The sequence below is a fragment of the Nicotiana tabacum genome, chromosome 8, assembly GCF_000715075.1.
Source record: "Nicotiana tabacum cultivar K326 chromosome 8, ASM71507v2, whole genome shotgun sequence".
In the NCBI taxonomy this organism is placed as follows: Eukaryota; Viridiplantae; Streptophyta; class Magnoliopsida; order Solanales; family Solanaceae; genus Nicotiana; species Nicotiana tabacum.
Window position 1 is genome coordinate 38,982,118 of NC_134087.1, and position 11,792 is coordinate 38,993,909.

The window sequence follows — 11,792 nt, forward strand, 5'->3', positions numbered from 1 at the left end:
ATGGAGTTTGGGAGTTCTTGGGATCAGTTCTTGCTGCTTGCGGAGTTTGCCTACGACAACAGCTACCAGTCGAGGATTCAAATGGCCCTGTATGAGGCTTTGTATGGTAGACGGTGGCGGTCTCCGAGGGGTTGGTTTGAGCCGGGCGAGGCTAGGCTATTGGGTACAGACTTGATTCGGGATGCTTTAAAAAAGGTTAAATTGATTCAGGAACAACTTCGTACAGCCCAATCCAGATAGAAGAGTTATGTGGATCGAAAGGTTCGCGACATTACATTCATGGTTGGGGAGCAGGTCTTGCTCCAGGTTTCGCCATGAAGGGTGTTATGAGGTTCGGGAAAAAGGACAAGTTGAGCCCTAGGTATATCAGTTCATTTGAGATACTTGAAAGGATTGGAGAGGTGTCCTACAGGCTTGCACTACCATATTTTCTAGCTGCAGATCATCCAGTATTCAACGTTTTATGCTCTGAAAGTATCATGGTAATCTGTCTCATGTGTTAGACTTCAGCTCAGTCCAATTGGAAAAGGATATTTCTAATGTTAAAGAGTCGGTGACCATTTTGGACAGGCAGGTTCGAAAGTTGAGGTCGAATGACATTGCTTCGATGAAGGTTCAGTGGAGGGGTCAGCCAGTCGAGAAGGCAACGTGTAGACCAAACATGATATGTATAGATGTTATCCTCATCTTTTCATCACTTCAGGTATATCTCTATACTCGTTCGAGGTCGAACGTTTGTTTTAAGAGGGGGATAATGTAACGATCCGACCGGTCGTTTTGAGTATTTTAGCCCCCATCCCCTAAATTATGCTTCATCTTTGCTATATTGTGGTTATGTAACTTGTCGGGGTGGTTGGTTTTGGTTTCGTGTGAGTTTTGGAGTGAAATGGGACACATAGTCCCTAGGTTGGAAGATCAAATCGTGGGAGTTGACGGTAGTTTGACTGATGTGAAGATGACTACGGAATGTAGTTTTGATGGTTCCAATAGCTTCGTATGATGATTTTGGTCTTAGGAGCATGTACGGACGTTGATTTGGAGGTCCATAGGTCGTTTCCGCGTGAATTGGCGAATGTTGGAAATGGATTTTTTTTAAAAAGTTTGACCGAGAGTTGACTTTAGTGATATCAGGGTCGGATCCCGATTGTAGAAGTTGGAATATGTTTGTGATGTCAAATATGACTCGTGTGCAAAATTTTAAGTCAATCGGAGTTGGTTTGGTATGAATCGGCATTGGTTTCAGAATTCAGAAGTTCATAATTTCTTACGCTTGAATTTGTTTGATGTGATTTTTGGCCTCGAGTAGGACCTTTATGTGTTTTTGAACTAGTTGGTATATTCGTACGGATCTCCAGGGCCCCAGGTGTGATTCAGATCGAATCCGGAACAATTTGAACTTGTTGAATTTTGCTGAAGGTTGGTAATTTCTGGTGTCTTCGCACCTGCGGAGGGATTGACTGGAGGCGTGATCTTGAAAAAGCGAGCACTTGGTCGCATATGCGGAGCTGGGTATGCCCAGCTGGGGCGCATGAGCGGGAAATGTTCCGCATAAGCGGCTTCGCTTCTGCGATGGAGAGAAACGCAGGAGCGACAGTGGCCGCAGGTGCGACACATTTCATCTCAGGCGCGCACGCGCATGTGAGGCCCTATGCTTGCAAAAGCGGAGAGTAAGGATCAAGTCATGGCTTCACCTGCGATGAAAATTCCGTAGGTGCGGATCCGCAGATGCGATAGTAAGGTCACAGGTGCAGTTTAACTGGCAGAAAAGGGGAAATTCGAGGTTTAATTTTTATAATTCATTTTAGGATTTTGGAAGCTTGGTGGGAGACGCAATTTCAAGAGATTATCAAAGAGAACATCAGGGTAAGAATTCTTAACTTGATTTTGGTTAAATTACTCAAATCTGTCATTGTTTTTGTCATATAATTAGGGATTGGAGTTGAAAAATTTGGGAAAAAGAGGTAGAACTTCTTAGACTAAGTTTTTGAGTTTTGGAAAGCGAAATGCGGTCGTATTTGAATAATTCTTGTATGGTTAGACTCAATACCGAATGGGTATTTGAATTTTGTAATTATTGTCGGGTTCCGAGATGTGGATCCGGGTTGACCTTTTGGGTTGAATTTTCAATTCTTTGGTAATATCGTAATTTCATTATTTGAATTAGTTTCCTATAGTTATATTTATAGTATAAAATTATTTTGGTTAGATTCGAGCCATTCGGAGTTGGAAAATCGAGGAAAAAGCCTTCTAGTGGATTGATTTAGCATGATTTGATGTGAGTGACTTGCCTAACTTTGTGTGGGAATTTTCCCTTAGGATTGGTGTTACTTGTGATAATTGTGATGTGTAAGAGCCGGGTACGCAAGGTGACGAGTGTGTACACGGGCTAAATGGGAAAATTTCGGTTTTTAGCTATGTAAATTCCTTTCATGTCTTAATTGGGTTACTTTAAAATGTTATAGTCTTAATTTTTAGCCAAATTTCAAATGTCTACTTGTCTTATATCTTACTTGTTAATTGCTCTACATATTTAGTTGAAATTCTTGTTTCTCTTATTTCGTATTTATTATTTAACTGTGGAATTATTTATTGAAATTGTTGTTTTTTGGAATATCTTATTGTTGAAATTGGTATTGAGTTGCAAGGGTCGTGATTCCTATTGAGGCAAAGTGTTAAGTTGTTAGATATCATTCTATTGAGTTATTATTCCGGTTGTTAGTTATTGAGACTTCGTGTACATTGTGGTTGAGCCGTGAGCTCCTTTTTGTGAAATTTTGTTATTGTTTGATTTCTCTGGAAATTATGATACTGAGCACTTGAGGTGCGATTTGTGATACGTTGTGATATTGATATGCATGTGGTGGTATAAGGTCTGGGTGTTAAGACGCATGTGGTGATATAAGGTAGGCTTGATACGCGTGGCTAGTAGGGGAACTACTAGAAGCCATGCGGTGTGATAAGGTGAGCTAAAATGTGGGATGCTATTTCGGAAAAAAATAATTTTTCAAAAACTAAATGCAAAGGCTCCCACGGTGATATAAAGAAAGACTATGACTTATGTTATGATTTGAGACTACGAGGCGGTACCTCGATAGTGACTCTTGTTGATATTTTTCCATTCTTTTGTACTCGTTTTTGATCATTATTTCTTTAGTATATTATTAAGTGTCTTTATCCGTGTTGCACTATTTGCTTAGTTCTGTGTAGCTAATCTTGTTGTGCTAATCGTTGTTTCAATTTCATTACTATCTTTATTTCACTGCCTACTTTTGTTCAGTCTTTTATTTATTTCTAATAGGGCCCTGGTCTGACCTCGCCACTACTCTACCGAGGTTAGACTTGGCACTTACTGGGTACCGTTGTGGTATACTCATGCTACTCTTTTGTATTTTTTTCTTGTGCGGATCCAGGTTCTTCTTATCAGCCCAGGCATTAGTCGGGATTCTACCGCGAAGACTTCAAGGTACACCTGCCAGCGTCCGCAGGCCTCGGAGTCCCCCTCCACCTGAATTATTTTACTTCCTTCTCCTTATTTAGACATTATTGTATAGAGTTATTTAGTATTACTTCGTAGAGCTTGTGTCTTATATTTTGCCGGATTTTGGGAATTGTACATCTGTTGAGTGACTGACTTTATTTATATAATTATTGCAGTTTTGAGACTTTTAATATTTATTTCAATTATTTTGCATGTTGTTAGACTTACCTAGTCTTTATTAGTCTTAAAGATTAGGTGCCGTCACGACATCCTACGGAGGAAATTTGTGATCGTGACAAAAACACTATTAAACATTAAACTTCTTCTTCCCTCAATGCCAGTAATGAAAGGTTAAACAATAAGTTAATTTTATGAAGAAGAAATTAAAGCAGTAAATATTATACGTCTAACTATTAATAAATAAGCAGATTAAAAAAAGTAGGTTTTTCTGAGGTAGTTTTACAACTTGTTTGGATAGTTGTTACATATTGTATCGTATTGTTACTTTAAATATGATGTTTGTTTTGGTTGTTACTTAAATTTTATTGTATCGTATCGTTAAGTCCGTCATTACGTAACGACGAAATGTGTCATTTTATGTAACGACCGATTTGGTGTGGTTGCGTCGTTATCTTATTTTTTTTTCCTCTCATCTCACCCTTCATTATTGTATTAAATAATTTTATTTTATCATTTACTCTACCTTTTTATATAATAAATTTACCCCATATTATAATTTTTCTTTATAATATTGTCAGTTTATTCTTCATATTGTTGGTGCATGATATCATGAAACAACAGCAAACGATACGATCTATCAACATTGTATTAATCAAACGATACGGTATAATACAATACAATTCGATACATTATGAAACGAGATGTAACAACCATCCAAACAAGCTGTTAGTGAACAGAGTTATCTGTTATATGTGGTGGCGAGAGATAATCGATACTTCAAAATTTATCATTAACCATGTGTGATCTGTCTCATCCGTATAAGAAATATGTATTCATCTTCCAACTCATCTTATAACTGATAAAATGATTGAGGTACACGCAAACTACTTCGGACACTATCGTCATAAAGATAATAATATTCTAAATTCAAAAAATACTAAAATTACATTTGCTGCTTTTGAAAATAATATATCATAATAAAAAGTTAGATTGGCTATATCTTTTGTGAACTGTATGTATACTATATGACAAGTGAGGCTTGTTTAGTTGGTAAAATTTCGAGTCACGCTGAAAGAAAAGTGTGAAAACACTATAGATGCTCCTAAATTAGGAGGGAATTTAAAAAAAAAGGTATGTATACCATATGCAACAAGAGGGAGAAGTATTATTATGCCAAAAGAAAAAGAATTATTTGTACGTCTTGTTACGTGCGTCGATTTGTACGATATGATATATTATTTTCACATTTGAGGAGTAATTATTGATATCACTTGTAATCGAATTGCGTCATACAAATAGTAGATGGTCTAATGGTAGCTACTTTAAAATCAATGCATTGTTGATTTATCATCATTTGATACCCTTTGCTATGTAAAAATTGTCTGCACTTATTTTTTGAATATACAACTTCATTCTCGTATAGTCATATGTATATATTGAAAGTTTTTTTTTTTTTTTTTGGAAAAAGTAAACAAACATTGCGTGAAAAAACAAATGAATTGAGAAAGGAAAGCATTAAATAACTAAGGGGTCGGTTGATTGGGAAATAAGTTATTTCATGATTAATTATTGCATGATTAGTTAGCCTATAATTGTTATCTCACCGTCCCATAAGAATAAAAATTACACTACAATCTCGGAATAACTAATTTCGTAATTAGTTATATCTCAATTTATCCCAACCAAATATAAAATAAACTAATCTTAAATTTAATCTCAAAATTAATTATTTCTTATCTCGCGTACCAAACAAACCCTACTGTTGTAGTCTAGTGTCAATGATATTCTTCCTCATAAATATACTTGAGTTTAATTTTTACCGTTTCTCTCCTTTTTCTTGGTCATTATGTTTTTTATTTTATTTTTAAAAAGAGCATTAGCAGTTCGAACAACATCTTGGAGATTTTTTTAAAAAGGGTTTTTTGAAGGAAAGGTTCTTGTGAAAAATATTTTTTTTGGTTCGTTATAGTTTTCCTTTTTACATTGATGAATATTTAGAAGGGTGTCGCATACGTTTAGAGAAGGGAATAAACTGGCTGATCATTTGGCAAATTATGCAGTGGATTTGGGATATTGAATGTCATGGTTTTCGTTAGGGTGTTCATAAAAATAGGAAAAATCGAACCAAACTGAAAACCGAACCAAATCGATCCAAAAAATCGATACTTTTTTATGTTTGGTTTTGGTTTTGAATTTTAAAAACCGATCAAATTGTTTTGGTTTTTGTTTTAATAAAAAAATAACCGGAAAAAACGAACCAAAGCCACTATATAAGTAGCTATTCAAATTTATTATTACACCAATATATATGTATATTTTTATATAAAGTTTCTAAAATTTTACGGTACATATTACTCATTTATATTTTTAGTCTAGTTCTTTGCTATTTAGTAATCGAATTCTTGCTTTTACATTCTAGTTTGATTGGTAGTTTTCTTTTGCTAAGTACAAAAAAAACTTATTTCATGTTAAAAATAATCGATTTTTAATCGAGTACTTAAATTATTTATCACTATTTGATTCAATTATCATTAATATATCTTGGTAAATGATAGACTTCTCAAAGAGCAATTGATTTGATAGTGTTATGTTGAAAATGTAGTCGCCAAAATATGCGCTTGGTAGTGTATGTCTCATATTTAAGAAAAAAATAGATAAATAACCGAAAAAATCGAAAAACCGACAAAAACCGAATCGATAAAAATCCGACTTAACTAATTTGGTTTGGTTTCAATATTTGAAAAACCAACTTACTTGGTTTGGTTTCTTTTAAGGGAAAAATTGACCCACACTGAACCATGAAGACCCCTAGTTCTTATCATCTAGACACAATTGGGAGGAGAATTGTGAATGTGTATATATTACAATGTCCTTACTTGAGGGGGTAAAAGTTGCCAAAAACTAAGGAGTGAGGAGGAAAGGTGTAGTAGGGGTCTGGAGTATTCACTAGATCATCGTGTTCAAATCATGATGGAGGAGAATATCGTGATAAATTTTTATACTAATCTTGTGTTCTTTTTTGCGGGAGAAGTCACTGTGATCATGCATTGCCATATACTACGAATTCAATGGGTGGTATTAGCACCTAGTGCTCATTCCCTTGAATGAGAAGTTATGGCAAGCACAAGTATGGACATGAAGACTCAATCAACAAAGTTAAGTTGCTGCAGTCTTGCAATGGACGATAAGACGAATGGACACGAAGTCTCAATCAACAAAACTAAGTTGTTGCAGTCTTGCAATGGACGATAGGACGAATGGACATGAAGACTCAATCAACAAAGCTAATATGAGATTTACCTATATATGTAGTGTAATTTTTCGACGAAAGGTTGTAAAAATATAGCTTCGCCCGGATAAAATTTTACGATTTTTTTAATTAAAAAAAGATCATAGTTAAATGTAAAGAAAAAATAAGCTTAAAAGAGAGGATATTTTTCAAATTTGTGTGGTTACTTTGCTCTATTTTACAATTTTCTTTTTTCTTCCAGAAGGCCAAAGCTGAGAGGCTGAGACCCACCTGTATTCTCTCAGAATAAATAAGGAAGCAATAAAACCATCTCACGAATCGAGAAGAGAAAGCAGAACATTATTGTGAAAGAAATAAAAAGTAAGCCAGTCATTCAAATTACTGCCTTTATTTTTTTCACTTTTATTACAATAAATTAATCTCAAAAAGATACAAACAAACAATGATGGACTTTCACCATTTCCCCTCTGCCACCATGCATCTTTGCCAAGCTTCATAATTAAGCTCTGAAACCCACTTACCTTACCTTGTTCCCTACCCACCCCCTACCCTTTTTACCCCGCCACCTACCCCCAAAACCAAAATTTCCTAACGAAGAAGAAAGCTTTATTACAGCTTGTTTTTCTATATGTATTTATATCTACACATGTGTAAATATACATAGTACTAAGTGCATGCAGACATGAATGATGAATGACATTTTTGTTTTGTTTTCTTGAGCCTTGTTATCAGCATCTGAATCTCCTTCCTCCCCCAATCCCCACCACCCACCCACCTCACAATTCTGACAACCACCCACCTCCTCTCTCTGTAATATCTGAATCTTTTTTCATATGTTTATATAAATAGTTCTTCTAATGAATGTGAATGAGATCCAGCCTCTCTCTCTCTAAAAAGAATCCAAGGCTGTAGAATTGAGCAAAAAGGTTTCAGCTTTACATCATTCTTGCATTTTCTACAACCTTCTTTGCCTCTTTGTAATCAAGATCTGAATACCCTTTTGGTCATTTTGAGGAAAGATTTGATTTTTCTTCCTTCTTGCTGAAGAATATAGTACCCCTTTTCGTTATATAGCTCAAAGTTTGCAGATTTTTTGGTCAATGGGGTTTTGGCTTAGATCTTGGTCCTGTACTAGACATGGTACAACTTTAGGGTTGTTTCCCTTTACCAGTAATATCTTGATTTGAGTGTGTTTTCCCCGCCTCTGTATCTCTTAGAGTCTATTGTTGTGTTATAGATTGTGAAAATCAACATGTGGAAGCATTTCCTGAGTAAGCTTCCTAAGAAAGCACTGAAATCTGAGTCAGTAGATTCAGCAAGAGGCAATTCGGGCCCACTCGGCCCGAATGCAAGCCCGAATTTGGGTTCTGGAAGGCCTAATAGTAGTGCTCTAAGGAGGACTTCTTCGGTTGTGTTCCCAGCAAGTGTGATTGCAGGGATTGAGCCTTTAATTTCCTTCAAAGATGTGCCCAGCTCTGAAAAAATGAATCTTTTTATCAGTAAGTTAAGCCTCTGTTGTGTAGACTTTGATTTCAGGGACCCAACTAAGAATGTAGCAGAAAAGGAACTTAAAAGAGCCACATTGTTTGAGCTTTTGGATTTTGTATCTTCTAATCCACCCAAATTTTCAGAACCTGCAATTCTTGCAATGTGTAAAACTTGTGCTGTTAATTTGTTTCGGGTTTTCCCTCCTAATTATCGGTCTAGCAATTCCCACGCCAGTGAAAATGATGATGATGAGCCTACTTTTGACCCTGCTTGGCCTCACTTGCAGATTGTGTATGATCTATTGCTTAAATTTGTAACATCTTCTTCTCTAGAAGCTAAGGTTGCAAAAAAGTATATAAACCATCACTTCATATTGAAATTGCTTGACTTGTTTGATTCTGAAGATCCAAGGGAAAGAGACTGTTTGAAAGCTATCTTGCATAGGATTTATGGCAAGTTCATGGTCCACAGGCCCTTTATAAGGAAGAGTATAAGCAATTTGTTCTATAGATTTGTATTTGAGACTGAGAAACATAATGGGATTGCTGAACTGTTGGAGATATTTGGTAGTGTGATTACAGGGTTCGCTCTGCCATTGAAAGAGGAGCATAAGATCTTTTTGTCAAGGGCTTTGATTCCTTTACACAAGCCGAAATCGTTGGGTGTTTATTTTCAGCAGTTATCATATTGTGTTATGCAGTTTATAGAGAAGGATCCCAAGTTGGCTAGCACTGTAATCAGGGGCTTGTTGAAGTACTGGCCAATCACAAATACCCAAAAGGAGGTAATGTTTTTGAGTGAGTTGGAAGAAATTTTGGAAGTTATTAACATGGCTGAGTTCCAAAGATTGATGGTTCCTTTGTTCTGGCGGATTGGTTGCTGCATCAATAGTTGCCATTTTCAGGTAACAATTATGTCGCTAGACATGTATGTGTAAGTGTGTCTACTAAATCATGTCTTTACCTTTGTTTATTGTTTCTGAATAGTCGGTCAGATATGGTCCATTCAAGGATCTATTAGCAAATATTGTGAAAAGAATTCTCTTTCTAATGTATACAGAGGATTCCTACAGTGATCCCAACTAAACTGGGATGGAAATGCAGTTGATTGATTGATTTATTCTTCATCCAGTTGTTTGACAGGATCCTTCCAGATTTACATGCATTTTTTAGTTGTGAGGATTTGCGACATGAGAAAATTCCATACGGACATCTCAACTTCCTCTAATAGATTTCTAGATCGCAGGCTGGGTTTTTTCGTTTAATTTGAGATGGTTTGAGTAATAATTTGAAAGCTTAAGATCTACGGAGCCAGAAGGATTTGTTCCAACTCCAAGAAAGTATTCATGAGTTTTTGTCTTTCTAGGCTACTTGAAACAGCAGTCTTGTTAAATGAACTAACAAGTGGTTTCAAAGGAGTGATAGTCAGGGGCGAAGCTACATGTCTTAAAGGCTGGTCAATCGACCATCCTTCGTTGAATTACACTGCGTGGGGGAAATTTTTTTCACCTCTTTTAAGTTTGAACACCCGTGAGGAAAATTTCTGGCTTCACCACTGCCGATAGTAAATAGAAGAGTGCTGAAGAAGAAACTCTATTATTATTTGCAAGGGCATTTTTATGGATCAGGTTAAAAAATTTAACGAGAGAACTTGTCAGTAAGAAGAAAGAGATGATGTTTGAAGTGGCCCTTTTATCTGTAGTCATTCTTAGACTAAAAGATTGGAATTCCAGAGGCTGGGACCAGCTGAACACTTAATTGGATCTTTTATGGATTTAATTTAACAGAACCTAGAAATTCTGGACCAGTTTTGGTACCTAGATTATTCATTGCACTTGAGTGACGCCACGTCATATTTGGAGGGTGGTTGGGGGTGGGTGGGTGGATTGTGGTGGAGGGGAAGGGAGACAGAAGAATTAAAAAGATTAATTGGTCAAAAGAAAATTTAATTAGTTGTTGGTTTATTTCTGAAAACCTTTATCTTTTTTCTCGCTTCGCTCTTCACTTTTGAATTTTCGCTTAAAATCTCTGGTGGTGTGATGGGTATACACCTCAGGCCTGTATATTGAATTCCCTTCTGTTGGAAAGGTTGCCGTGTTTGATGAGTTTTTTGATGTTGCATCAGCTCAGTATTATCTGTTAGTCCATGTTGTGATGCTTAACAGCCATGATGTTAATATGTCTCAATTTCCTTGGCTATTTTCTTACTCTCCCTCTCTCTCTCTCTCTCTCTCTCTCTCTCTCTCTCTGACGTAATTGCATTTCCTAAAAGGTTTCTACTATACCACTTCTGGAAATTCAAAGCCGCTTGTTTGTCATCCTAATAACTGAACCTTTATTGTCCAGGTAGCTGAAAGAGCTCTGTTCCTTTGGAATAATGACCAAATTATCAATCTGATTGCACATAACCGGCATGTGATTCTCCCCATTATATTCCCAGCTGTGGAAAACAATGCTCAGAACCACTGGAACCAGGCTGTGCAGAACTTGAGTCTAAATGTAAGAAAGATGTTCTCGGAAATGGATGATGTGGTTTTCATGGCTTGCCATTCTCACTACAAGGAAGAACAGGAAAAAATAAACTTGGAAGCTGAAAAACGGAAGGAAGCATGGGAACAGTTGGAGATTGCAGCAAGTTTACGTCCACCTATAGCTGGAAACATCGGTGTTCTAGTAATGCCTTTAGCAACTTCAATCACTTGCTAAGAGGCACGTCACTCTATTGTTGTCCCCATGTTACTCGGTGTATGTTCCTCTCAGTTTTGGAGTGACGGGGAAACCAGAATGGCATCATAGGATGGGAAATGGCTATTGATTGGTGCAGAAGGTTTTTGAAGATCACTCCGATGATAGCCTTAACTGTTGTAACTTAGTACTACAACTGTGTTTGTTTCATCAAATTTCTTCCCCGAAGGAGCACGGGAAGGGGGCTTGGTAGTGGGCTAACTAACATCTGTTTCTTTATTTTCCTTTTTGAACATTTTGTCATGGCCTATTTTTTTTAATCTAATTTGGCTGATATTTTCATCACCTTCTTGCCTGGCTTCTTCATTGTTCAGCTTTGCTAGTTGGATGAGTATGTTCATATCATTTTACTATGGATTAGAAGAAAAGAAAAATTGAGAGGTTTCTCTTAAAGTGGCCTGATTGTAGCCTATTTAAATCCCAATGTCAGAAATTTGTTTGACACCATTTCTTTTTCTTTTGTTCTTACCAAAAAGATTGACTCATTTGTATATTTTTGAAGCTTCTAATATTTACTACCTTTTTATTTTGCCCCCAACAATAGATTTGTACTAAGTTTGCATCTTAAAAATGGTCGTAGTGATAGATAAGAATTGGATAAATTACAAGAATAGAAAGACAAAGAAAAGAAGCTGCTGCAATTGGGTTTCCA

The 11,792-nt window shown here is 36.4% G+C and overlaps 1 protein-coding gene across 1 annotated transcript; it reads left to right on the top strand.

Annotated features, from left to right (window-relative positions):
- The first annotated feature begins 7,223 nt into the window (after positions 1–7,223).
- LOC107813916 (serine/threonine protein phosphatase 2A 57 kDa regulatory subunit B' kappa isoform-like) lies at positions 7,224–11,425 on the top strand. Its single transcript, XM_016639550.2, has 2 exons — positions 7,224–9,300; positions 10,742–11,425. Exons 1-2 carry the CDS (start codon positions 8,161–8,163, stop codon positions 11,099–11,101), a joined length of 1,500 nt encoding a protein of 499 aa, XP_016495036.1. The 5' UTR covers positions 7,224–8,160; the 3' UTR covers positions 11,102–11,425.
- The last annotated feature ends 367 nt before the right edge of the window (positions 11,426–11,792 follow it).

Excerpts from the sequence above, each read along its gene's own strand:
- LOC107813916 (XM_016639550.2), top strand. The coding sequence starts at position 8,161 with ATGTGGAAGCATTTCCTGAGTAAGCTTCCTAAGAAAGCACTGAAATCT. Across the intron at positions 9,301-10,741 it reads TCAATAGTTGCCATTTTCAG|GTAGCTGAAAGAGCTCTGTT; the intron begins GTAACAATTATG and ends TTTATTGTCCAG.